Below are 27,500 nucleotides of genomic sequence, written 5' to 3'. Positions count from 1 at the left end.
ACCCCCCCCGAAAACATAACCCGCAACCTTCAAAACTTCTGACTGGTTCTGTTAACTTCAGTGCTTCCGCCGCTCGGGCCGACAGAAACCTGCCAACGGGTCAAAAGGCTTCGAGGGGAAACAAACACAAGGAAAACAGGCCGTGACCCGACTGAGGTCAGACGACGTGAGGTCTGAAGTCTCGCGTGGCACAAGCACGCAAGCAAGCACGCACGCACGCACGCACGCGTGTTCGCCAGCGTGCGTTTGTGTGCGTTGGCGCTTATTTCCATCGTGGGGATCCAAACCCCCTCGACAGGTGACACTGATCCACCAGGTCGCGTGCGACCTCTGGACAGACGAGCAGAGGTCGACTTGCAGGGGATCATCTGCGGCAGACGAAGGCCTGGCGGAGCAGGGTCGGGTCCTCGTGGCCATGGACGCGTTTTGACTTTTCGAATATCTTTCATCTGCACGGAGCAAAAGTCAAAATAAAGAATAATAAAAATGCGCCTTTAAGAAATAGAAGAAGAATATTTTAAGCAGCATTTGAGTGTATTTGTCAACAACATATTCAGGGGTTCTGAATCCTTTATCCTTTAGCCTCGTAAGCCGCTGCAGGCAGGACACATTTCATTCATTCATTCAGTGGTTTGAATTATATTAGTATGAATTAATATTAATATTAATATTAACGCCAAGAATCCATTGCGTTGCATGCAAGGTTGACTATGAGCTCGGACGAGTCGCGCGGGCTGTTGCAGATCAACGTGCGGCGGCGAGCGTGAATCCCAAATATAGTTGACAACCTGACAGGAAATATCAGGGTAACCGCTTCTGTGACGACGGCTGACAAGGACGACGTCGGGAAAGGCGACGCGGCGCTCGCCAAGTGGATGGCGAAAGAACGTCTTACACAACGAGGTGAAATGACGGAGCGGAGAACCCAAACGTGGGATGTTTCAGGAGGCTGCTGGCAGACTTCAGAGCTGCCCTCCTCAGCTCCCCGACCGGCGACCCCCTGACCCCTCGACCTCCTCATTAGCCCGGACGCTCCGCGCGGTAATCGCTCCCCGGCGTCCTACCTTCGCCGCGGCTGAGCTCGCGTCCATGTCGTCTCCTCGGCTCCTCGGCAGAACAATGGGACTTTTAAATTCCTCTCCTGTCGACCACACTTCCTCTCCCTTCCCTCTCTCTCTCTCTCTCTCCCCGCCCACAGTCGCCTGGGCCCGCCGCCCGCTCGGCCCCCCGGCGCTCGCTCTCCTTCAGCCCACAGCAATTTAACCGTCTAGACGTCCGATCTCCTTCCTGACCCTTCCGCTTCGCTTTGACCTCTCGCTGCAAAGACCCTTTTCTCTTCTCCACCTGGTTCTTTTCACCCTGAGCTGAGGACCCCTGCTCTCTCTCTCCTTCTCTTCCTCCCCAGCAGGTCCCTACGCCTCCTGACTTTGCTCCGACACGCCGCCGAAGGGGGGGGGGGGTGTGATTGGTGTCCCACCTCCTGCACCGTCTAACCCCGGCCTTCCATTCACCCCCCCCGTGTGACCTTACAGCGCCAGACGTCGGCGTGAAGAGGGAGATGCGACTGAGAGTGATGGTGCTGATGACTCCCCGCTCTCTGCTGAGGGAACAGTTTACACCAGACTTAGTTAGTTCAGTCCTGGTCGCCCAGCGGCACCGGAGGGAGGACTGTGTACCTGGTGCAGTGAGGCCCGACTGGACTCATTGTGTTTCTTTAATCTGAGGCCAAGAGGGAGAGAGAGAGACAGAGAGAGAGAGAGAGAGAGAGAGAGAGACAGAGAGAGAGAGACAGAGAGAGAGAGAGAGAGAGAGACAGAGAGAGAGAGAGAGAGAGAGACAGAGAGAGAGAGAGACAGAGAGAGAGAGAGAGAGAGAGAGAGAGAGACAGAGAGAGAGAGAGAGAGAGAGAGAGAGAGAGAGAGAGAGAGAGAGAGGGAGAGAGAGACAGAGAGAGAGAGACAGAGAGAGAGAGAGAGAGAGAGAGAGGGAGAGACAGAGAGAGAGAGAGAGAGGGAGAGAGAGACAGAGAGAGAGAGAGAGAGACAGAGAGAGAGAGACAGAGAGAGAGAGACAGAGAGAGAGAGACAGAGAGAGAGACAGAGAGAGAGAGAGAGAGAGAGAGGGAGAGAGAGACAGAGAGAGAGAGAGAGAGACAGAGAGAGAGAGACAGAGAGAGAGAGACAGAGAGAGAGAGAGAGAGACAGAGAGAGAGACAGAGAGAGAGAGAGAGAGAGAGAGAGAGAGAGAGAGGGAGAGAGAGACAGAGAGAGAGAGAGAGAGACAGAGAGAGAGAGACAGAGAGAGAGAGAGAGAGACAGAGAGAGAGACAGAGAGAGAGAGAGAGAGAGAGAGAGAGAGAGAGGGAGAGACAGAGAGAGAGAGAGAGAGAGCCCTGAGGGAGAGAGAGAGAGAGAGACAGAGAGAGAGACAGAGAGAGAGAGAGAGAGGGAGAGACAGAGAGAGAGAGAGAGGGAGAGGGAGAGGGAGAGAGCCCTGAGGGAGAGAGAGAGACAGAGAGAGAGACAGAGAGAGAGACAGAGAGAGAGAGAGAGAGAGAGAGAGAGAGAGAGCCCTGAGGGATTCCCAGCTCGCACTCTGGCCAGCCAGTCAGAATGGAGTGTGGAAAAGTGCTCGGCCAATAGAAACTCCAGAGTGCTCCTCCTCCTCCTCCTCCTCCTCCTCCTCATTCCGCAGCTTTTTTTCAGTGTGTGGCTCTGAAGAATGTTGACCGCAGGGCCCCAAAAAAAACTTTACCTCCACTTCATGTTCAGAACAATAGCTGCACTTTTCAGAGTTCTGCATCTTCCAAAGTCCCTCGACTTCGACCCGCAGCAATGCCGCGTCTCCGTTTCCCTTTGCGAGCACCTTAAAAAAGAGCAAAAAAACAACCCTGTGCTGCTCTGGCTCCAACACCTCCATGATGCAATCAAGGTCACATGACCTCCGCGTTCCATCGACCGCCGTCTCCCCAGCCGCAGAAAGAAACAATTTGCCTGGCGCAACCGTGCAATTATCGATTATTATTGAGGTTGATGCCTCGGAACTGTCCCGTGAACCAGAGTCTCTCGTTTCCATGCTGGGGGGGAGCCACTGTTCGATTCTGCACAGCCCGTCTGCGGGATGTCTGAGGTTTACTTGCGAGCGTGCACAGGGACGGCGGCGGCGGCCTCCTCCCCGGTCCACCTCGTTCACTTCTCTCACAGGCAACAACAGAGAGTCCAGAATTGTTTAAAATGAGACTTTCTCACTAATAGGACACGTTGGTACGGAAGAGCATTAGGGCCAGGGATAAGGGAAAAAAATGAGAACATTTTTTTTACATTTCGAGAATGAAGATGAAATGTCGAGATTAAAGTCGAAATACTACGTCAAGAATAAAGTAGAAAATTGTGACCTGTAAGAACTTTTCAGCTCCAAACAACCGGATGTTGATGTTTTGTTAGCCGGTTTGCTAAGCTAACGCTAGCTGCTAACCAAGCTGTAAAGTTGCGATATAATTATTGACAGTTGAATCGGGAAGAAACGACGCGGTGACGACGGGTGTTTGCAACATGAACGTCGACGTGCGTCCCGACACGATAACGTTCAATTTCAAAACAACTGTTGATGAATTTCGAGAGGCGCGCAGTTAGCGGAGCTTTGCTAACGTTAGTCAACGTGGATGTGTGACAGCTGATGAACTGGAACCACAACACGGACGTTTAGAGACATTTCAACTTTAATCTCGACATTTCGACTTTAATCTCCACATTTCAACTTTAATCTCCACATTTCAACTTTAATCTCCACATTTCAACTTTATTATAGGCATTGCTACTTTATTGTCAAAATGTTAAATAAATTTAAAAAATCTTCCCCCTCATTTAAAAAGAACAAAAAAACAAACATTTCTGGTCTGAAAACGCCAAAGAAAATTATTGTACTGTCGAACTCTTATTAAATCTTTCTTTTTTTTTTTGCAAAATTGTTTGTTGGTGTTTTTTTCATAACAACAGAAATGTGATATAATCTCTGTGAAGGTTTCATAACCACCTGAAAATCTTTATTTTCGTTCTTCAGCAGCAACGTTTGTAGAATGAATATTTTCAGCAAATTTTTTTTTTTAAACGTTGCAGGTAAATATATATATATATATATATTTAAATACATTTACAAATAAGCGTCGTGCTTTACACTTGTGAGCTTCTCTGGTGAACTCTAAAGTGTACAGGACCATGTGAGCAGTCTTTTTGTGGATCCAGTTTGATCATCTTGTGCATTTATGCAGATGAAAATGTCATCCAGTCTGGTTTTTTAAAGATTGTTTTTATCGTGGAAAAGGAATCAAATTTCCAAGTTCAAATGAATTTATAAATCCCTGAAGCCTCCGCTGTGAAACCGTGATCAAACAGCAGAACGCGTTTGGGTCCAGGCTCGACACACGAGAGAAAGAAGCGGTTCGAGAAGCTACACCGGTCCCAACAAGAGGAAGAGGAGCTGAAGATGATGAAGAAGACGACAGAGGTTTCTCTCACAGTCAGAGACACAGAGGAGGAGCTGAAGACGTCTCAGTTCCTGCAGAACTACAGGCCGGTAGAGTGAGTCGTCCACTGATCGGAAGGTCGGTGGTCCGATTCCCGGCTCCTCCAGGACGTTGAACCCTTAAATTGACCCTGAATGGATGTGTGAGTGACGGACAAAGCCTAAGATATAGAGGTGCAGTATGAAAAGCGATTTATGAATGCAGATCATTTGCAAGGCTGCAGAGGAGAGAGTCCAGCAGCGCCCCCTGCTGGACGACCCACGGCCGGTCACAGGAGCTCTGATGGAGCGTGGCCAAACACCTGGGCAACCTGACCTTCGACATCTGGACCGCGATGAAGGAGATGGTCCTGTGGTTCTGGATTCAAACGGTGCTGATTCTGAGACAGAAGCTTCCCGACGATCCAGAGGTTTGACCGATCCACCCCACCGACCACCGACCACCGTCCAGGACTACAGATGGACTCACAGCGTGGGTTGAGAATTTTAAAGTTAGCTGCGGTACAAGAGCCGAGAAAAGGCCGGGACAAATGCAGACTGGGTTTTTGGGAAATCTCCTTGGTTTTGAAAATACATAGCAGCTGCATCCATGTGAAGTTCTGGACGAGAAGCCGCAGAGGATCAGAGTGTTCTCATCCCCCTGGCAACCACGACAAACTCCCACTGAAGATTAGAGCCAGTGGAACAGTGGACGTAAATATCGTAGAATGAAAACAAATAGAGACGAGACAAGATGTGACTTTCGGTAGATTATATTATTCTCTTCTTTAAAACAAATGTTATTACAAGAATTGACTTCATTCACCCAGACACAAAAGTCTTCACATGCTCAGTATCCGTTCGTCACTAACTGCATCACAACCGCACGTAGAGATCCACTGCATCGTGTTCAGAGATCGGCTGAAATCACCTGCTGCAGGTTAAAAAAAGAAGAGGTTTCTAACCTCCGTGATCCGTCGTAATCTCAAGAAGAGTAATGTTGAGGATGAGGCGACGTTATTACACATCCTTCATTTCATCTGTTCCAAACAGACTCGGCGCTTCACGTTCGCTCAAAATGTCAGAATTTTCATTTCTTGTGTCAGTCAAACTAGAAATCTCAGTAGCCACCGGAAGGGATCGCCTCGAAAAAAGGGTTCAGACTAGAGCTGCAACAGTTAATCGACGAGTAAATTAATCTATTTTGATAATCGATTAGTCGGCTGATGTAGTTTTTATGAGGAAAAACAAATTCAAAAATTCTCTGATTTCAGCTTCTTAAAGGGGAAGTAAGCGATTTTGGAGAGAGGCTTGTTTCTCTCTTTGTTGTTGTTGTTGTTGTGATTTTACTGCTCTGGCCGGGTCGTGATCCCTGAACCGTCGGCTAGCGGACCGTGAGGAAATATTTGCAATTATATCCTGTATTTCTTTAGAATCGCTTACTGCCCCTTTAATAAATGAGCAATCGACTACTAAATGAATCGCCAAACTATTTTGATAATCAATTCATTGGTTCAAGTTGTTTTTATGAAAAAATAAAAGTCCAAAAAGTGACAGTAAACTAAATATCTCTGGTGTGTGTGAACAAAACATAACTTTATCTTGGGGGTTTGGGAAACACGATCGACATTTTATGGACCAAACTAAATCGATGAATCGATCCTTCTAAAAGCGCAGAGTGAAATTCCCAACAGCCTCACCTGGAGAGGAACGCTCAAAAACAACAACAACAACAACAATAACAACATTGAACTGCAAGAAAGAAAAAACCCAAACCGATGAGAAACATGCTGAAAAATATAAATTCTGTTGAAGCAAATAGTTTTCATGATTAAAAAGAAAGAACAGTAAAAAAAAAAAAAAAAAACAAGGACATTAGAGAAAAGCTGCTCTAATCAATATGTTTTATATAAAAACGGTTCAGATCACATTCATCAGTCAGACGGACACGTCAGGTGTTGAGTCTACAGCTTGTTCTGCTTTGATTATAACTAAACGCTGCATTTTGTTTTGAACGTACGCAATCTGAAAATCTCAAGTGTCATCCGCCACGATTCCACCAGAGAAGCATGTTGCTTGTAGTCGTGTGGGACCCTTCGGGGCCACCGTACTCACACTGTCCAGGTGAATGTAAATGCATAGTAGTGAATCTAAACAGATCACATATCGCTCTCTAACCCTCCTCCTCCCTCAGTACACTCAGTATTAGTCCCCTCCACCCTTTTCTATTAAGTCAGTGTTCACGTCGTCCGCCACTGTCGGGACATTTCGACGTCTCACCTGAAGCGATACGCCCGACGGGCCGGCCTGCTCGTTCCCAGATCACATGCTCCATCGTGTCCGACGGACGGAGGGTGCAGCCAATCAGGGCAAAGAACGAGTCCAACTAAATCAAATAAAGAAAAAAAGACATCTTCTTTCTCTCCTCCTCCCTTCCTTCCTTCTGCCCGTGTGTTCACCCCCCTCTTTCTCTCTCCCTGGCACAGTTTGGGCGTTCAGTTGAGTTCATATTTCTCCTACTCCTCCTCCTCCACCCGGAGCTACATGATGATCCGCGGCTCCGGCACCGACTCGTTGATGGACTTGTGAGGCAGGACGTTGGCACCGTTCAGGTAAAGCTCGTCGTTCACGATCACATCCTCGCCCAGCACCGTCACGTTCTCCATGCGGACCTGGTGGTGACAGGGCATTGACAACACAGAGTTGACTCATCAACATCATCATCATCATCATCATCATCATCATCATCGTCGTCGTCGTCGTCGTCGTCGTCGTCGCACCTGACAACAACCATGACAAAGTGACTGTGTCCGCACACGCATCACAAGACACGCCTTACATTCTTTTGTTGCAGTGACGGATGCGACGTTACAATGGATGATGACATTAGCCTGACTGAAGAGTCTAATTTTAGACCTAGTTGGAAAACTGGAATTTTACTACAAGAACCAGCTGCAATGGGCTGATGAGATGATCGGGAAGTTTGAGGCCCCGCACTCCTCCAACATGTCATCAAGGTGAACGTATACCACCACTCCTATCACCTTTTTTCATGTGGTACATTCGCATAATTCTAAAAGGCTAATAAAGACTAATTGAATGACTGTGTCGGCTCGTCATTGCAAGTACTTTACAAGTGACTTAATGATTTATATCCTCTGAATTTGCAAAAGTATTTTTTTTTTTACCAGTGTCTTTGATTTTTATTTATCCCTCTTAAACTCATACTTGCAGAAGCGTCAATTTGACTTATTTTTCACTATGGCTTCCATATGTCATACTTTTGTTACTTGTTTCTTTTCCTGTATGAGATTTATAATCATGAACTAAAACTAAATTCCTGCTGGGTTTTAATTCTCTCCATTACTTTCATATCCAGACCAGGGGGTCATTTTATTTTCCAAAGCTGTGTAATAGTTACACACTGAGATCATTTAAAAATTTCAGAGAGGCGTTTCAGATGGATGTAGACCAAAATGCCAGACGCAATTGGAACGGAACGAATCACGTGGCGTCTGTTGAGCGATGTGAAAATGTCAACAAAGCAGAGCAGAGAGGAGACGTCTGTTATGTCTGTGATGTCTGTGATGTCTGTGTTGATGATTCCACAATGTCTGTGAACCAGTGTTGTTGTTTTTGTGAGAGAAATGTGAAAATATCAGGTACTTTTAGTCAAAGTGAAGTCTCTTTCTTCAGCGGCAGCCATCTTGGTTGTTTGCCATGGTCGCTTCTCTCCGCGTCACGGTTCAGACCCCGCCAGTTTTACGGATAATCGGTTGTGATTGGACCCTCCACACTACTCACCCACTGGCCGACGGAGGAGCTCCACCCCACGATGCAGCTCTCCAGCCAGGAGTGCGACCGGACCCGCGCCCCCTTCATCACCGTGCAGCGCTTTATCCTGACGCCGTCCTCCACGACCACGCCGGCGCCGATGGTCACATTGGGGCCGATGGTGCAGTTGTCCCCGATCTGAGCCGTCGGGTCCTTGCAGAGGGAAGAAAAGTCATTGCGGAGTGAATGAAGTTCTTAGACAGAGCGCCGCCGTTGTCGTCTACGAGCTGCCTCTCCACTCACCACCAGAACGTTGCCGAGGAAACCGGGCCCCGTGTGCAGCCTCTCGGGAGCCTGTTGTCGTAGCGACTGAAGGTACATGCACATCCCTGTCAGGAAGTCTTTAGGCTGACCGATGTCCATCCAGAAACCTGGAAACAGACAAACAGGCCGCATACAGAGAAACAACTAGCAGTTAGTTACCATGGAAACAAGGAAACCAAACCAGGAGGTTCCTTGTGATCTCCAGCAGGTGAGGTACTGAAGAACGAGGTCACATGATCGACAGAGACAGACTCAGCAGTTATCCTCATCTTTAGGAACGTTTAGTTTTTTGAATCCTGAGAGTTTGCAAACTCTCAGGATTCATATTTACATAAAGTTTGCAATACATAAAGTTTGCAATACATCTATATTGCAAACTTTATGTTTGCTACCAGAAATGTTTATTGTTTATTCTGTGGATTACGTGAAGTCTGTATTTTCGTTTGTATTTTCTTGTAATGTGTATCAAGGTGATATTGCTTTCATAAGCCTCTAGAGGTTTTTAAAATCTCACCTGCACAAGTTTGTTTTTTGTTGTTGTAGTGTTTTTGCTGCTTTGTGTTTTCGTGCTAAATAAAAAAAAAAATTTTTTTTAAATCCTCGTGTTTAAGAGTTAAACTTTGGCATTCTGGTTCAGGTGTTTAAAACTCTAAATGTAAAAAATATATCTGTTCCTCAAATTCAAATAAAATTCAGAAACAAATAACGATACCTCCATATGAAATGTGCCATATGTCAAGCGTCAGTGAGCACACTTTACTTTCTTTAACTTAAAAATTGCACAGATTTTATTTTGTTGTGAGTGTCATATTTGTGACTATTATGAATATTGCGTTAATCAGTTCACACATCTTGAACTGATTTAAAGAACTGAAATAAAATTTACATTAAATCCGGGCTGAAAATAAACCCCACTTCAGTATATCATCTGCAAGAAATCACAGTAAATCCTCCTCTGACAGTTCAAAGAAGCCGGGAGCTGCTCAGTGTTTCAGACTCTTATGCATCTCACGAGGGAAAAAAAGCCACTAGGACCCGGACCAGGGTCTGGGACTCTGGGACCTGTCTGCCTGCCTGGGGTGAGGTCAAATTGTCAAATTGGTTTAGGAAGTTTCCTAAACCCGGAAGTATTTCATCAGCAGCCATGATAAGAGCTGTTTGGCTTCTCTAAATGCAGAGGAAAGGAGCTTCAATGCTTCCTTTCCTACCTCCTTTAGCAGAGGACACACTGGAGCTTCCTATGCGAAAGTTAAGGAGAGATAGACGGCCCACAATTCATTGCGGCAGCGATATTTAACGTGGCGCGCCATGTACGGACGTGAATGATTCAATCCGTAGTAGAAGAAGAAGAAGAGTATGAATATGACCCAGAAGAGACGTCAACATGTCAGTTACTGTTACATATGAATCATTACATCTGTCACACGGTGGTGAAACACTGAAACATGCTGATGGAGCCGCTGCGGTTTTTGTAGTTTGTAGTTTCACCACGACAGACGCATCAAGAACATCCGCCAGCATGATGACGTAGTTTAGTGAAAGTCGAGTCGGATTCTCTAAGGAGCGCTGACGGCTTTTCCTAAGTCCTATGAGTCCTCCTTTACACCCTTCCTTGACCTCATGACGTTTTCCGCTGAGGTCAAAGAATAGTAGTTAGGAATAGTAGATAGGATGGACAATTCGACCTCACCCCCGGACTACAGGAGCTCCGTCTGATGCCTCCACTGCTTCAGACAAGGCTGATCGCTCCCAGAGAGGGATGGGGGATTGTAGAGAAGCACACGATTAACAGATAACCTCCTGCTTAAATTTGTTCTGGAAATGTATAGTCTTGTCGCAGTTCAGCTGATGCATTGTTCTGTTGCCATCTGTGCTTCTCCTCTCCAGAACTACGGGAGTGTGGGTGCGAAGACAAAAACACTTACGTCTGGCGGAGCTGTGAGCTGCAGAGACCGCAAGCGAGCGCACAGGTCAACTTCCCAACAATATGTTCTGTTACCATTGTACTTCTAACATAAAATAAAATAAATCCATGTGGAGCTGCCTGCTCCCGTCCGACAGAGGATTATGTATAATGGCACAGATTATATATTTTCCCAAAGCTGCAAACTGGAGAAGCTGTTGTTCCTGCGGTGGCGTCTCATCTCTGAAGCCAAGCGACAGCTGTGATTTTCATATATAACGAAATCTTTCCAAGAGACGCTGAAGTTACGTATGGACTCGTTTTAACGCCACTAAAGCATTTTCACTTACTACCGGAAAAAAAATATCCATGAGCATCTGCTCCATGAAATCAATTCAATTGTTTTAATAAAATCCTCATGTTCAGTCCGACACCAGATTCTGAGACTGTGTTTCCCGACTGAAAATCCACTTCCACATTCACACTGTGGAGGTCGGCCAGAAGTTTTTTGGGTTTGTTTTTTGTCAGGACAAATTCCACGACTCTTGTTCAGAGACTAAATAACTGCCACGTTCACCAAAACAACCTGCTGACTCTAACCCAAATATCTTTTGCAGATTTATAATGTCATAAAACATAAAATATTTTTTTTACTGCACCGGTCGGGGCTCGTACCTGCAGCATCGGGTACGGGAGACTGACGCGCTAACCACGAGGCCAAAAAGCCCCTGAGTCGTAGCGTCTGTCGCTAGAACGTCTCTTAAAGCTACAGTGTGTAATATTTAGAGGAACTAATTCACAGAAATTGAATATATTGTCCATACCTATGCGTTCAAATATGTATAATCACCTGTGATTGAGTTAAATATAGTTCCATGAGGTGGACCCGACCTCCGTGTGAGTCTCCATGTTTCTACGTCGTGTTGAATACGGTTGTTGCACAAAGCGGTCCAGAATACGTCGCATGCGTGTTGGAAATGGAATCAGCGGTGCGCCACCATAAAGTGTCCCCTGTCGGTTTGCTACGGGGTAAAGCGGACCGTGAGGAAATACACGCTGGACGTTCTCCAAAAGTGTATTGGATTAAAATCGCTCACTGCCCCTTGAAATCGTCTTTCCTTTTCCTCAGAGAGAAATTGTTTCATGAGTGGGTGCGGAGCTGAACGGTGTCAGCTTCTGTCCACACAGTATAAGATGAGAGAGAAACTTTGAACAGTTGGTTTTCATCCTTCAGTCATTAATTCAGAACCCAGAAACTATCTCGAGTCAATCACAAAACATCCCAGGTCTACATTTTTATAATGTAGTAGTTACCCTGTAGCTCCATGGTGTACAGCTGCCCCTCCTCCGCCATGACAGGGAATATCTCTTTCTCTATGGAGGTCGGTCTCAGCTGCAAACACAAAGACACAGAGTCCTTTTTCTGGAGTTTCACAGTTTTTACGTCTCAGCACTTATTATTGTCCTTTAGACACAGTGTGTGTGTGTGTGTGTGTGTGTGTGTGTGTGTGTGTGTGTGAACCTGTGTGTGAGTGTGTGTGAGAGTCTCACCTGGATCCTGCTGAGCATGCTGGGATTGAAGATGTAGATGCCGGAGTTGATCTTGTTTGAGACGAAGACCTGCGGTTTCTCGACGAAGCGATGGATCCTCCCGGTGTCGGCCTCGAACACCACCACGCCATACTTAGAGGGCTCCTCCACCCGGGTCACCTTCACACACACACACACACACACACACACACACACACACACACACACACACACACACACACACACACACACACACACACACACACACACACACACACACACACACACACACACACACACACACACACACACACACACACACACACACACACACATAAATATATAAATTTAAATATGAGTTATGAATTTTCAATCTTACATCAAAACTAAGAATGAACTGTTATTTGACTACTGACTTAAAGGAAACGGAAACTACAGAGGAAACGGGATATGAAAACTAAACAAAACAGGGACAATGTATGAATGAGGATTCTTCATGAATATGAATAATTATTAGTAGAAACAACTTCTCTGTGCATGTATGTATTCGTTAAACTTCCTTTCTCTGTTGGAAAAAAACCTTGATCAACGAAAAACATGTATTGAAGCTTTGAAGATTGACCTTTACAGAGTTTCAATTTCACTTTTTCCGTTTACAGTTTCCACTTTGCGATATCCATTTGTCATTTCTCGATTAATTATGAATTCAATTATGGTCTGATTATTGTGAGTATGACATTATAATATTTTCTTTTATGTAATTTTTTCTGGCAAAATTAATCTTCTATGTCGGACCGAAAAATTTCAGACAGTTTCTCTCACAGCAGTCAGCGTTTGGTGTGGCACAGCTCAGAATCAGATAAGCTACCTAAGCCTGCAGCTAAAGTTCCCTGTGAAGAGCCAATTGTGTGTGTTCGTCTCCGTCTCTCTCACCACGATGGTTCCCTCTTGGCCGTGGTTGCGGTGGAACTGCATAAGATCTTTGAAGGGGAAATCGCAGATGACGTCCGAATTCAGGACGAAGAACGGCTCGTTGTCCACGTCCAGCAGCTCTCGGGCCAATGCCAGAGGACCCGCTGTAGACCAACACACACGCTGATTTCTAATTTCTATTTATCTATCTAGCTAATATCAGCCATAGTCTTGTTCCTGATGGAACAGGTTTCGTGTCTGTGGTGGAAAGAAAACTCACCTGTTCCCAGAGGCTCCGTCTCATGAGACAGAGAGATGCGAATCCCAAGCTGAGGAGGAAAAAAAAAACAGAGAAACATTTAGGAAACTGCAGCAGCAGAATAATAATTTTGATATTAAACTCAAATTATATCAGGTGCCAGGAGTTCAGATAATAGTTTCAAATGTGTATAATGCTGTAACATATAAACCACTTAAAGTGTTGCAATTAACAAATGTCATTTTTATTAGTGAATTAACAGGTTAAAAAAAATTTCATCACAATTTACAGGAAGTCCAAGGTAACATCTTCAATAGGGCTGCAACTAACGCTTATTTTCATTATCGATCATTTACTAGATTAATCGATTAGTTGCTTGATCCATAAAATGTCATAAAGTGGTGAAAAATTAACAACGTTGTTTTACCAATACGACAATCCAAAACCCAATGATAATAAATTCACTATGATACCGACAGAGGAAGCAGAGGAACAGGAGAATTGTTGATGAATTCATTAACAAAAATTATATGGATATTTTTTTTTTTTTTTTAATCAGCTGATCTATTAATTGATTTCATGTAACGATACTTGACCACATAAAAAAGTAAAAAATCTTTCATATGAACGGTAAAATATGTGAGGGATTGATAAACTGTAAAGTGAAAAACTTTTTGAGCAGAGCTCAGTTACTATGTTTTCACGGAAAAGACTTCCACTACGGACTTATGACCTCCGAAAAGTGAAGGGGGGGAAAGATAAGGTTAAATGTTTAATCTACACTTCCGACTAAATAAAAGCATGGAATCACAATCGGTGTCAGAAAAAAATATATATTTGAAAGAATGCCATATCCAAAAAAAGGAAAGTGGCTTTGAGTTGGGGCTGCAATCGATTTATTGATTAGTAATCAACTACTAAATGAATCGCAAACTATTTTAGTAATCGACCAAAATTCTCTGATTTCAGCTCCTTAAATGTGAATAATTTATGATTTCTTTGCTCTTCTGTGACAGTAAACTGAATATCTTTGGTTTGTGGACAAAAAAACATGTTAGGATTTGAGAGACACAACCGACATTTTTCACAATTTTATGACATTTTATGTACCAAACAACTAATAACGAAAAAAATCGACAGATTAATCGATTATGAAAATAATCGTCAGTTGCAGCCCTACTCAGTCCCTACTCAGTGTGCAGGTGTTATCTGTGCTCTGTTAAACACCCTGTGTGTGTTGTTAGTGTTTCACAGTTGTTGTCAGGGTTTGTTTGTCGTACGCACCCTCTGCTCCTGGACTCTCATCTCTCTCTCCAGCAGCTCTGACATGTAGCTCACCGCCAGAACCACATGGTCCACCCCGGCCTGCGCACACACACACACACACACACACACACACACACACACAGAGTGACGGATTCAACCTTCACTACAGACGAGAAAGACGACAGCTGATGACACATCAGCGGAGCAGTTAAATCCTCCTGGGTGCCTCCTCCTCCTCCTCCTCCTCCCGTACCTTGACCAGAGCCTCCACCTGGTGCAGCAGGATGGGTTTGTTGCAGAAGTCCACCAGCGGTTTGGGGACGCTCAGGGTGAGCGGTCGCAGCCGGGTCCCGTACCCGCCCACCAGTATCAGAGCCTTCATGCTTCGAGTAGCAAGTTAGCGACCGTTAACCAGGGCGACCACACACCAGCCTGAACGGGTGAGAGGAGAGTCACAGCTACTGATGAAGGTAGAAGGAATGGGGTTTTTTTTTCAGAAAAGAGAACATATGTAATAATCTGCCACAATCACGTCTTGCCAGATTCAATTGTTGATGTCTTGGACTGAAACTATAATGAGTTAAAAGATGATCATCCAATGAAAGACAGAAACCGTGTCCTTTTTGTTAACCATGTATGGATGCTGAAGACTGGTGTAACATGTTCTGCTACGTAAGAGCAAATAGTATTGCACGGACGGTTCTTCATGACGAACAGGAAAATCAACTTGACACAGAGACACGTCACAGGGCAGGACACACCAGGACCGACCGGCAGGTAAACACAGAGTGATCGATTTCACAAGTGTGTGGATGAGATCAAAATGAAGGCTGAAGTCCAAGACGGGTGTGGTCTGACCCATGAGTACCAATACTTGTGTAATAATGTAGTAATAACTCCAGAGAACTCTTGTAATATTTTTTAAACGACTGCTGAGTCCTCATGTAATAAAGACTATTTAGTACTCGTGTGATAACATTGTAACAACAATTGAATACTCCTGTAATCGGGTATTAATGTAATTAGACTACTGAGTGTAGATGTAATAATGTAGAAATGACTACTTAGCACTTGTGAATCACTGTAGTACTGACTACTGTGTACTCATGTATAAATGCTGTAATAATTACTTGAGTACTTGAGTAATAATGTAGTTATGGCTACTGGGTACTAATGAAAAAATGCGGTGACGACTACTGAATATTCGTGGGATCCTGCAGTAATGGCTACAGGGTTATTCTCTAATAATGTAGTAAAGACTACTGACTCCTTGTGTTATAATGTAGTAATGACTTCTCTGTACCCCTGTCACAATGGTGTAATGCCTAAACGTACTTGTGTAATAATGTAGTAATGACTACTAGGTACTCATGTTATTATGTATTGCCCTACAAGTACTTGTGTAATAATGTAGTAATGACTACTAGGTACTCATGTCACAATGTTGTAATGCCTACAAGTACTTGTGTAATAATGTAGTAATGACTACTATGTACTCATGTCATTATGTATTACCCTACAAGTACTTGTGTAATAATGTAGTAATGACTACTAGGTACGCATGTCATTATGTATTGCCCTACAAGTACTTGTGTAATAATGTAGTAATGACTACTAGGTACTCATGTCATTATGTATTGCCCTACAAGTACTTGTGTAATAATGTAGTAATGACTACTAGGTACGCATGTCATTATGTATTACCCTACAAGTACTTGTGTAATAATGAAGTAATGACTACTAGGTACTCATGTCACAATGTTGTAATGCCTACAAGTACTTGTGTAATAATGTAGTAATGACTACTAGGTACTCATGTCATTATGTATTGCCCTACAAGTACTTGTGTAATAATGTAGTAATGACTACTAGGTACTCATGTCATTATGTATTGCCCTACAAGTACTTGTGTAATAATGTAGTAATGACTACTAGGTACGCATGTCATTATGTATTACCCTACAAGTACTTGTGTAATAATGTAGTGATGACTACTAGGAACTCATGTCACAATGTTGTAATGCCTACAAGTACTTGTGTTATAATGTAGTAATGACTACTAAGTACTCATGTCATTATGTATTGCCCTACAAGTACTTGTGTAATAATGTAGTAATGACTACTAGGTACTCATGTCATTATGTATTACACTACAAGTACTTGTGTAATAATGTAGTAATGACTACTAGGTACTCATGTCACAATGTTGTAATGCCTACAAGTACTTGTGTAATAATGTAGTAATGACTACTAGGTACTCATGTCATTATGTATTGCCCTACAAGTACTTGTGTATAATGTAGGGATGCCTACAAAGTACTTTTGTATTCATTTGCGTAGCAAGTATAGTATAATATATTAATGACTAGAGTACTCACATCGTGTCAATAAAACAACAACACACACACACACACACACACACACACAGGGAGTGACAGATAAATACAGGTAATGACTTCTTTATAACACCAGCAGCCACAATTCAGACGAGTGAGCAACACACTCGCACGGAGCTGTCGCCTCCGAGGCACAGCGGCGATTTGTGCATGAACATCGGAATGTTTTACGTCTGGACATTTTGAGAAGAGTAACACACAAGACCGAGCTCCTGTGTCGGTTCCTGCCACGAATGAAGTAACCGTGATTGTGTTGCTAGCTCGCGTTAGCTAAGACGGCTAACAAGCTAACTCTGACTTGATTTGCAGAAGTACGAGCGACAGTCAGTGTGTGTGTGTGTGTGTGTGTGTGTGTGTGAGTAAAGACGGTGAACAAGAAGAACTTACCGAGGTCAGTTCATCAAAAGTGTCCGGGACGTTTGTGAATGACTGAAACTCTGAGGAATGACACGTATGATCGTTTCAAACCCCGAGCTCACGTCAAGACGGTGACACGGACAACATCCGGTGCTCAGTTTCAAAATAAAGCGAGGATGTTATCGATTCTGTACAGACGGGTTTTTTGCTTTTGTTTTTGTTTTTTTTCATAAAAACAGAGGGTGTCATTTGCTTTACATATTATTCCTGTCGTGTCAATGTTGTTATTTGTGACAGTGGGCTGTATAAATAAAAGTTGACTATTACTTATTCAACTTTCACGCGTACACACAAATGTAACGCACGTCACACTCACAATCAGACCTATATGCATTCACGCACACATTTTTATCTCAATGTCCATATCAGGTCCTAACTTTATTTATTGAGTTCTTATTTGAACAGTGTTGCGAATATTTTAACTTTAGTGGGGGAAAAGTGGAGAGGTGAAGTGTTCATGCTTTTATTCTGATAAGCAAATCACAAGGTTTCCGGTCCACCGCTTCCAGCTGTCAGTGGCTCGGTGATGTTGAAATCCACCCGAGTCTTAATCAAAAAACTGTTTCTTTCTGTTAAAAAAAAAGAAAACTAACCTGATTGATGTTTAATTATTTAACGTTGACAAAAAAAGAGCAATAGCATCAAGGCTGTCACACTTATCCGCTTAACCTTTTATTTAAACGTTCTCCGCGCCCCCCAGCATATAACCCAGTGGTCCATTCCGCTTTTGGTCCCGCCCCCTCGCCCCGTCCGACCAATCGCAGAAAAACAGCGTGGCGATGGAAGGCGGAAGTTAGTGCGTACAGTCATTGAATTTACATATTGAATGAAATAATAAGTAACCAACTACTATATTCATAGTGAGGACGCTTTAAAAAAATAATGCCATTGTTATAGATCGAATAACATCTGATCGTATTATGCGATGGATAACAACCATAACTTTGTACTGGGTGCTGATGGTAAAAACATTTCTTTTATCATCATGAAAATTCAGACCTAAAGATTTATAATCTGACAGAGCATATTGTTGTTTTTGCGATGTCTGATATTACAACATCTTACTCGACAGTTCCTGTATCCAGGGAGAAATGTCCAGCATCTTGTGTTTAATGTAGTTTAAAGTCACAACAATTAACCAAAAAAAAAAGTCACTAAAGAAATTGATTAGACTCAAAACATTTATTTCACACTTTACAGAACCGATGAGCATCTTAACTGACCATAATAATGATCATAATAATAAATACTTGTATTTATACCAATAAGTTTACATCTGGTTTAAAATGTGTCACAACGGCTGTTTAAGGGGCCGAAGCAGCAGAAGTGAGTTCACGCTGACGATATCTATCGCTCCAGTGTGACTGTGGGGAGAAAATCAACAAGCATTGTGCAATTCATTACTTTTTTAAAGTAACAATCCCAACACTGAATATCAGTGATGAAAAAATCATTATTGCATATTAAGGAATAAATAATATGACATGAACTAAATCACAATATTTGTGTCTTTGTGGACTTTGATCTCGAGTGAGCCTTGCAGGGACACGTTACCATCCTCGGACTTCATTCAAGTATAAAGAAATACAAAGTCAGAATGTATTTGCAGTTCTCCCGCGTCTTTCGTCCTAGACGTCAAATGGTCAGAGGTCAAGGGCTCCAGCGCAGGTCACAGACAAGCGCGATGTGGTCAGAGGGGTGAGCCACACTGGGTAGAGCCTCGTAGGTGGTGACCTCCTGATGGCTGGGCAGAGGAATCATCTGCTCCACCTGCACACGTACACACACAACAGTTCACCTTAATGACCATATTTCTAATATTTACATTAAAGTAGCAGATGGAAACGCAAAATATAGTAAAAGTAATTGACATTTTCTTTATTTTGCACTATATTTGGTCAGAAGCCCGTCTGGCATCAGTGTTGGCACCTGCATGCTGTCAGGCTGCACGAAGATGTAGTCCAGGCAGCCGTGAAATCCCCCCACGTAGTTGGTGTAGGCCGGCTCGTTGCAGGCGCTCCGCAGCGGCGGGAAGCCGGAGAGCAGCTCCATGCTGCAGGACTCCTCCGGGCCCGAGCTGCTCCAGTCTGCGTGCTGCTGGGGAACCGCAGTCTCCGTGACCAGCTGGAACACACCTGACACAGGAGAGAGGAGATGGTGACATGCAAGATGACAACTTTGTTTCTACTGACCACAGTTGGAATGTTGAACAGCGGCGACCAGCTCATAACAACATATCTATTGAGGTGTGAAAGGTTCCTCGGATCAAACTGAACCATGGTTCGGTTCGTTAGCAACGTGAACATTTTTTATTGGATGGTTCGGACTTTTGGACCAGTTACAGTGGTTGAGGCAGCGAGCTATCATAGAAGAAGAAAAAGAACCGGTAAAAGAAAACGGAAAAGTTTTCCTGCCGAATTGACAACACATCGACATCAGCATACGTCCGCCTGCCAACCAATCGAAGTCAAGTGTAGGCAAAACCCAGCCCACGCAGGCGATTACGACAGGACGTAGGTCTGTCACATGAAGTTCTTCAGTGCGCTCGCGAAGTGGCAACGTGAAACCAAAACTGACCGGATTGAATGTAAACAATGTAACAAAAACACAAGCGTTGGCAAGGACATGGGTGACAACAGCCCGAGTTTAATTGTATGGCGTTACCTGAGCTAGGGGTTGAGTTGAAGTCACCACAGAAGAGTAAAGGAGCTCCGGGTGCGACCTCGCCGATCACATGACTCAGATGCTTCAGGGCCACACCCATCTGGACCAAGCGAACGTTCCCTCCTACAAATTAAAATAAAAAACCTTTGTTGTTATGTAAATTACTCCAGTCACACTGCTTCCTCTTATCAGCGACTGAGGTGTGAATGAGCTCTTTTTTACCTTTCGGGTGCCAGTACAGGTGAGTGTTGGCCACGCAGACCTTCCTGCCTGGTTCCTTCAGGTCCTCCAGGAAACTGACCTGCAGAGAGAGATGCCGGTTAACGGAATGGGGGCAACAATCACTCTCATGAATCCAATCGAAATGTTAGATTGTGAGTCCAGTTGGAAATAGAGCCTGCATATTTTAACCCATGAGCCACAAACTGCCAAACAACCAAACACTGTAAAAAAATTTAGTTATCAAAAAAACCCCAATTTTATTTTCACATAATCTTAAAGTGAAAGATGAAACTTTAAGTAAATTTGTGTTTCCTTATTTTATCATGTACATGCTATTTCAAATCCTTCACTTAATTTCATAATTTGACCTTAAATTAGATTTTTTTTTCACCTAGAAACAAAATTTTACTAAAACTTAGTGTAGGAAATATTTGCATCAGCTTATCCGTAATGTTATCAATTGTCATATAATTAATTAACCCACACCCCGCAAAAAAATGTAATCCCTATGACTCTGATTGTATGTTTACATTGATAAAGATAGTATGTGTGAATTTTAGTTTTAACGACTTTGATATTTGAGTGTCTGAAAAGTAAATATTCAACATAGTTTGAGGCAAAAAACCACGACGGCGAAAAAAAAACGGGAGTGACGCCTCTCGCATGAGGTGCAGTACCTGCAGCGCGGTGGATCTATGCAGTATCTTGTCCTTCAGGGCGCCGTTTGCGGAAACCCTCTCCAGCAGCTCTGAATGGATGGGGTCAGAGGTCAGCGCCTCGCTCAGCACGATGTCGTGACGACTCAGCAGTCGGAACTTTGACCTAAAATCAAAACAGTGTCGTTTGTAAATGACCTGGATCTAGATCTTAAATTTGTTCAACAGTATTTGCTGTATCACAAAATCTCTTGGTGGTCGACAGTTTTATATTGTCATTTGATATCGCCGCATCAACCAAAATTGATTAATTGAAAACATAATTAAAAATAATACCTGAAAACCCAATTTCTGTGCTCTAAGAATAAAAACCCAATCAAATGCTGACTGCGTCCCTGAGCAGGAGCGCTTCAATACCTCCCCTCTATGGCTGCAACAGACTAGACTCCACGCAGGCAGAACTGACCTTCTGTAGAAAGTGGTCAGTCCTTCGTGCTGCTTCTCCTTGACCCTGAAGACTCCGTCCAGACCGAAGGCATCCATAGAGGGAGTCAGGCTGTCCACAAACACCCCTGAAGAGTCCAGAGAATGTGAGTCACATACACATAGAAAGATTTCACTCGTTGGCAATTAAATATATATATCCGCCGAAATCTTGTCCTCCCAAATATCACCTTTGTCGACCTCCTGCAGACAGACGATGTCGGCGTTGTACCCGGCCAGCTCCTTCTTGATCAGGTTCTGTCTGTAGTCCAGCTGCAGGGCGTAGGGGGCGCAGTACGGGTAGAGCACAGTCTTGGACAGTTCCGTCTGGGCGTAGATGTCCGCGAGGATGTTGTACGACACCACCCTCACGGCCGGCCACTCCGCCTCTTTGACGGTGTACGCGTGTCGGTTGTCGAACGTGCACATCCCCGGTCCGGCCTCCACGGCTCCCGCGGAAACCAGCTCCTTTGCCAAGCCGCCGCGACTCCCGTCTCTGGGTGTGCAGCGCAGCTTGAGCCTGAAGCCGATATCCTGATTGGACGGGACGTGGACTCTGCCGCAGCCCACCTGAGTCCAACCTGGATCCTGACCCTCAACGCCCCCAGCATCCTCTGGGCTGTGACGAGAAGAACAAAAGAAAATCTGGATGACTCATCACTTCTTCAACTAAATGACTCAGGCCGTTCTACTTGGCCCAACATGAGTGTGATTAATAATAACATTTTAGTGCTTGTAATTTCATTGTTCTTTTCACACCACCTGCAGAGATCTGCTGGGATTCTTGAGAAGTCTTCGCTTATCCTGCAATCAAAACTAACTCGTGTCCTGAATCTTGCTGTACGAAGTAAAAATCAAATAATCTTACGAACACAGATTTTTCAGATTCACAACTTCCGGGAAACACTGTATTTTTAAAACTTATAAAATTTGAGCTTCATAGTATGTGCGTGGTGTGTTTTGTGTGGTGTGCGTGTTTGTGTGTGTGTGTGAGTGTGTGCGTGAGGTTTGAGTCTTTGTGTGTGCATAGTGTGTGTGTGTGTGTGCGTGAGGTTTGAGTCTTTGTGTGTGCATAGTGTGTGTGTGTGTGTGTGCGTGCTTGTGTGTGTGTGCTTGTGTGTGTGTGTTTGTGTGTGTGTGAGTGTGTGCGTGAGGTGTGAGTCTTTGTGTGTGCATAGTGTGTGTGTGTGTGTGTGCTTGTGTGTGCGTGGTGTGTGTGTGTGTGTGCGTGGTGTGTGTGTGTGTGTGTGTGAGTGTGTGCGTGTTTGTGTGTGTGTGTGTGTGTGTGTGTGTGTGTGTGAGAGTTTGTGTGTGCGTGGTGCGTGTGTGTGTGTGTGTGGAGGACTGCATCAGTACAGGCAGGACTGATCACACACTTGTACTCCTGGACAGAGTGTCGGTCCCACAGTCACCTCGTGTCCGCGGCGTTTTCCTTGAACCAGGTGAACTCGCAGTCGTCGAGGTTCCCGAACTCCACCTCCAGCTTGGGGCAGGCGGGGAACCCGGCCAGCAGCGACGCCGGCAGCTCCGCGGCGGTGAAGGCGGGCGCGTTCCGGAGCACCGCGTACTGCACGCGTCCCACCCGCAGCACGGCTCCGTCGCGCCACGCCTCCGCGTTCGCCACCGTGTCGGGCACCTCGTCGCCGTCGAAGAACAGCTGGACCGCGGCGGGCTGCTGCTGCTGCTGCGGCGGCGGCGCCTCGCACGGCAGCTGCCCCTTGTGCTTCTTCGCCTTCTTCGCCTTCCCTTGGCCCTTGGCCACGTTGTTGGCGATGCGGGCGAGCGCCTTCCCCAGCGGCTCGTCCTGGTCCCGCAGCATGTGCTTGTGGCTGCCGTCCACGCTGAAGGAGATGGTGAGCTTCGGCTCGCCGGGGAGGCACCTCACCACGGCCGGTTCCATCCCGCCGAGGAGGAGGAGGAGGCGGCGGCGGCAGCAGGCTCCGCTCAGAGTCTTCTTCGGCGAGGGGACGAGCAGGCGGCGGGGCAGCAGAGAGAGGACGGCGGGGAGGCGGTTCAACATCAAGCCGCCGGTGACAGGGGACGGTCCTGTAGCTACCCCGGTTAGCTTAGATGCTAACGGGAAGAGAGGGCGAAGACCGCGAGTAAAATCCAACCTCCAGCGGTTCGGTTGAAAGCTAAACAACACTCCGGCGTCGGGAACAAAACCTCGGCATCAAAACAACTTGTAATAATGTTGTTTTTTTACACGTTTGTGCGTGAAACGTCAGAACTTCTTCCTCTGACGAGGTCCGCTAACTCTGCGCGTGTGTTCTTCCTCGTTGGTGCTCATTGGTGGTTGGCAAAGTCAGTTTGTGGATGTCATACCGCCACCTACTGGACTGGAGTGTGCGGCTCAGGCGATTATGCAGGGGGGAAAAACACACACACACACACACACACACACATATATAATATTGTCATCATACATTTTACCCCCTGTTTTCCCCAGGAGTTTTTGATTTTTCTTAGTATCTGACAAATAGATGATTTTTCTAACTACTGTAGTACTACTTACTCAATTCTTTTCATAGGGAGCAGTACATGCATGCTCAGGAATTTCCAGTTAGGTACTTACATTTAGTAAGTTCTCTTATCTTTATCTCTAACCTTTATTTAAACTTTTAAAAAGGTTATTACTGAAAACTGGTATCAAAGCAATGCCACTTTCTATAACTCTTATTTTTAAGTTGTTTTTTTTGTTGTTGTTGTTGTTTTTTTGTGCTGTGTCACCATCAACGTCATCTCTTCTCTAGGGCTGCAGCTTTGCTTATTGAGTATTTTTTAAACATTATTAGTGTTTTTAAAAATATTAAAAACACTAAAAAAAATTAATAAATATATATAAAATATAGTAAAAAATATAGTCATGTTTGGCCTATTCTCAGATATTTTACTCCCAGCACTTATTTAGATTCCTAATGGGATTCCCATACGTAATTACTTAGAAGGCTAAGGGCGTTGGTAAGATGTACAGTACTTAAGATGAAAAGGTAAGGAAGGGGTATAAAATCAATCTATAGATTCTGTTTTAAAAAAGCTAATTAAATTGAAAAACAAGCAATTTAACCACACAGAAAAGCAATAACTGAAGCAAACTGTACGATCAAAAATTACATATATAAAAGAAAAATAATTCTTAGTTTCACGTGATTATTCACAAATGAAAACACAATCATTAACATTGTATTCCATTTCTGCCATTAGAGTTTCCTAAATCCTTCACACCGGTCCTTTTCCAATTTTTTTTGGGACACGATGATGATGATGATGATGATGATGATGATGATGATGATGATGATGATGCTGCCTGCTGGACAGATCATCTTACAGCTGCAGTCACACACTAGGGCAAACAGCATTGATATGTGCTGGTGAGTCTGTGGCTGCCAAAATGTTTTCATTTTGCAAGAAGAATCACTTCAAAATGTACTGACAAGGAAAATTATTGACGACAATATGGAGAAAAAATGGAACAAACCAAAAGATGCAATTTTTTTTTTAGATTTAATTAGTTATAAAGACAAATAAAGAAATCCACCGATAGGCAATTTACAAAACACAATATATATATATATATATATATATATGTGTGTTTTTCTATATAAAATTGGTGTGGCATCAGCTGTCAGCAGCTTAGAATCTGAAAACAGTCTCTTAATCATCTTCCTGCGGCGACACTAGAGAATGTTTTTCTCCGCGTTGTTTTCCACGTAGCAGTATTCCGGCTGCTCGGGGTCGTGGGGCGAGTAGACGTCGGCCTTGTGCTCGTCGTTGTCGTGCTCGATGTGTTTCAGGTGGACGACCATGTGCAGCGCGTAGGCCAGGACCAGCAGCAGGATGAGGGAGGTGACGAGGCCCATCAGGATGGCCGGCGTCAGGAAGGTGGCGCAGTCGCTCGCGGGAGAGAACTTACTGGAGGTGACGTTGAAGGCCTGAATCTGAGGAGGGGTGGGGTGGGGGGGGATAATCAAGAAGATAAAATCTGTAATGTGATGGTTCAAAGTCATGAATCCTTGTACAAGTATTATGGTACAAGAATTAAAGTTCAAACCTAAGAGTGGAACAGTTTTTGATTTTTTTCTTAAAGATCAAGGTTCAATATATTATATCAGTGTTTTTTTTAGTCATTAGTTTCTTTAAAAAAATCCTTTTCATACCAGGAAACATCTGTCCAAAGCCTTAGCAAACACAGAATTAAGCACATTGACTTTTCTTTATCAGGTCACATAAAGTTCCTCCCATTGATCTTCAACCTATTATTGGTCATTTATGTCGTTATTAACAATTAAAAGAATCAAACCGGACGAGTAACAAGTCAAGAATTTTTTTCTGGAAACAATGGGTTTTGACACATGAACGTACTAGAGATGACAGACGTCTTACTCGCGCACCAATCCACACTAAAGTCATGCATGTGTGTAAAACCGTTTTAAAGTGAGAATGAAACAAAGGGTCTTAAACATGCTGACCGAAACTGAAAAGTGGAAATTTGAATCTTGAAAGCTGAAACATCGATTGTGATCACTGAAACTCTGTCACCACATTATAGATAAGGGTTTTCAGACTCAAATGTAATTGTGATTGAAATTGTGGAATATATTTGAATAAATCTTTGTTTCAACTACAAATTCTTGACTCAAACTTGGCCCCGGAGTGAAGATTTGACTGTAGATTGTTTTCTGAGTTCGCAGCTTGTGCAAGCGGACAAAGAAAAGTGTTTATGCTTTTCTTCACACTTTTGTTCTTATGGTTTTTGATTTTGATGGTGTGTGTGTGTAGTTACACAAGAAGCTGTGACAATTGCTAAATGATCGTTTGTCATTCAGTTTTTGGAGGAGGGATTCAGAGGAATGGTTTCTCTGGTGATGGTGATAGTGTCGCCGTGGTGACGGAGAGGTCACCTGGAAGTCGGTGAAGGTGACGGCCCAGCGGCGGGCGTGGTCGGTGACGGGCCGCAGCAGGGCGCTGTGGCGCTGCAGGCTGCTGACGTGGAGGCAGTGGTAGGAGGAGGAGGCCGGCGCGTACACCTCGCTGGCGTTGAACACGGCCTCCTCGGACGCGTTGTAGAGCAGAGAGACGCTGTCCACGGAGAACCACCACTGACCCGAGGACTCGTAGAAAGTGTTGGACAGCTGCAGTCTGACAGCAGAGAGGAGACCCTGTCAGTCCCAACCGTTTCACCTGTCCGGCCAGGACAACATGAGGTGAGCACTAGGGGGTCGACCGATTATAAGATGAGATAATTCCATCATAACATCTGCTACTTTGGCTCTGATGCAGCCGCGGTCACGACTCGCTGCACCTCGTCAACGTCCCGTCCACGGTTGTTCGTTCGGCTTCATAATAACGCTGCAGACATCTGCCCGCACTTTGTGTGTTGAGGTCATGGTGAAAGGTTCTGCGAAATTCAACATGTGCTTCAACAAAGTTTTGTGTTAAGAGGTTGCATTATTCTCAATTTTGACACTTTTTTTTTAAACGCAGACAAATATCGGTTATCGGTCTCTTAGATTAGTAATAATTTGCATCGTATCGGCCCTGAGAAAGCCATATCGGTCAAACCCCCCCCCCCCCCCCCCCCCCCCCCCCCCCACACACACACACACACACTTTCTTGAAATATGTTTCAAGACAAATCAATCATCATGACAATCTTCACACTATAAGAACTAGACAATCATGTGTAGGATTGTTTGGCGTTGGTGGAGGTGAATTCTATCGAGTGTCATTCTGGTACTCATGAATGTCAAACAGGTGGTTGGACTCACCGGATGGACAGGCCTCTCAAATCGTCCACGTCTCCAAACCTCATGACCAGCCTTCAGAAGACACACACACACGCACACACGCACACACGCACACACGCACACACGCACACACACACACACAATCCTATACTTTACATTTATTCACGTTTCCTTTTATTCGCCTACGTCTCCTTCAGCAGCATCCGTTCTCATCTCAAGACGGGTTTTCAATGTTGCCCGATGCTGCTGAAGGTTTGACAGACAGGGAGGCAGAGAGACGGGCCAGACGGGGTCAGGCGGGTCATTCAAGACAGACGGGTGTAGCGTGCACGTACGTGGCCTTGTCCAGGCTGCAGGCGGACTGACTGGTGTCCACTGGTTTCTGCGGGGAGAAGGCTCGCTCCGTCAGGTCCAGTTGCCTCTGCTTCTCGTAGCGCAGGGACAGTT

At 44.6% G+C, this 27,500-nt stretch overlaps 4 protein-coding genes across 6 annotated transcripts in view; all 4 read right to left on the bottom strand.

Annotated features, from left to right (window-relative positions):
• lmcd1 (LIM and cysteine-rich domains 1) overlaps positions 1-1,402 on the bottom strand; it is a 12,856-nt gene extending 11,454 nt beyond the window's left edge. The window contains exon 1 of the mRNA XM_035631645.2: positions 1,065-1,402. Coding sequence (XP_035487538.1) covers positions 1,065-1,091 — 27 coding nt within the window. The 5' untranslated portion in view covers positions 1,092-1,402. The remainder of the gene's footprint in view (positions 1-1,064) is intronic.
• Positions 1,403-6,072: 4,670 nt separating this feature from the next.
• gmppb (GDP-mannose pyrophosphorylase B) lies at positions 6,073-17,391 on the bottom strand. Of its 3 annotated transcripts, none has more exons than XM_035630208.2 (10): positions 17,252-17,391; positions 14,722-14,929; positions 14,487-14,567; positions 13,224-13,272; positions 12,965-13,107; positions 12,053-12,211; positions 11,816-11,894; positions 8,578-8,705; positions 8,305-8,487; positions 6,073-7,172 (listed from the first exon to the last, which is right to left on the bottom strand). In XM_035630208.2, exons 2-10 carry the CDS (start codon positions 14,848-14,850, stop codon positions 7,041-7,043), a joined length of 1,083 nt encoding a protein of 360 aa, XP_035486101.1. In that variant the 5' UTR covers positions 14,851-14,929; positions 17,252-17,391; the 3' UTR covers positions 6,073-7,040. The 3 variants fall into 3 exon arrangements, with proteins under 3 accessions (XP_035486101.1, XP_035486100.1, XP_035486102.1); XM_035630207.2 differs by having other exon boundaries at positions 14,722-14,900; positions 17,252-17,371; XM_035630209.2 differs by having other exon boundaries at positions 14,722-14,926; positions 17,252-17,359.
• Positions 17,392-18,448: 1,057 nt separating this feature from the next.
• Positions 18,449-23,586, bottom strand: pde12 (phosphodiesterase 12). The gene is made up of 8 exons (XM_035630146.2): positions 22,719-23,586; positions 21,498-21,925; positions 21,290-21,395; positions 20,845-20,989; positions 20,168-20,246; positions 19,946-20,068; positions 19,211-19,416; positions 18,449-19,051 (listed from the first exon to the last, which is right to left on the bottom strand). The coding sequence occupies exons 1-8, from the start codon at positions 23,324-23,326 to the stop codon at positions 18,932-18,934; spliced, it is 1,815 nt and encodes a 604-aa protein (XP_035486039.2). The 5' UTR covers positions 23,327-23,586; the 3' UTR covers positions 18,449-18,931.
• Positions 23,587-24,901: 1,315 nt separating this feature from the next.
• Positions 24,902-27,500, bottom strand: part of atp6ap1la (ATPase H+ transporting accessory protein 1 like a) — a 6,820-nt gene continuing 4,221 nt past the window's right edge. Inside the window, exons 5-8 of the mRNA XM_035630170.2 lie at positions 27,389-27,500; positions 27,075-27,125; positions 26,208-26,445; positions 24,902-25,244 (exon numbers count right to left, since the gene is read on the bottom strand). The exon at positions 27,389-27,500 is cut by the window's right edge and continues 43 nt beyond it. Coding sequence (XP_035486063.2) covers positions 24,984-25,244; positions 26,208-26,445; positions 27,075-27,125; positions 27,389-27,500 — 662 coding nt within the window. The 3' untranslated portion in view covers positions 24,902-24,983. The remainder of the gene's footprint in view (positions 25,245-26,207; positions 26,446-27,074; positions 27,126-27,388) is intronic.

The sequence above is a fragment of the Scophthalmus maximus genome, chromosome 6 (assembly GCF_022379125.1).
Source record: "Scophthalmus maximus strain ysfricsl-2021 chromosome 6, ASM2237912v1, whole genome shotgun sequence".
NCBI classification, from domain to species: domain Eukaryota; kingdom Metazoa; phylum Chordata; class Actinopteri; order Pleuronectiformes; family Scophthalmidae; genus Scophthalmus; species Scophthalmus maximus.
The sequence above is the reverse complement of the archived record's forward strand: the minus strand, read 5'-3'. Positions and strand labels throughout refer to the sequence as shown.

Bases quoted from the DNA above. Each gene is read 5' to 3' on its own strand.
- pde12 (XM_035630146.2), bottom strand. From the start codon at position 23,326: ATGTTGAACCGCCTCCCCGCCGTCCTCTCTCTGCTGCCCCGCCGCCTG. The intron at 20,990-21,289 runs GTCAGTTCTGCC...TTTTGATTTTAG, and splicing joins CTGACCACTTTCTACAGAAG to GTCAAAGTTCCGACTGCTGA. The intron at 19,052-19,210 runs GTGCCAACACTG...GTACGTGTGCAG, and splicing joins TGCAGCCTGACAGCATGCAG to GTGGAGCAGATGATTCCTCT.
- gmppb (XM_035630208.2), bottom strand. From the start codon at position 14,850: ATGAAGGCTCTGATACTGGTGGGCGGGTACGGGACCCGGCTGCGACCG. The intron at 14,568-14,721 runs GTACGGGAGGAG...GTGTGTGCGCAG, and splicing joins AGGTGGAGGCTCTGGTCAAG to GCCGGGGTGGACCATGTGGT. The intron at 13,273-14,486 runs GTGCGTACGACA...TTTCCTCCTCAG, and splicing joins TGAGAGTCCAGGAGCAGAGG to CTTGGGATTCGCATCTCTCT.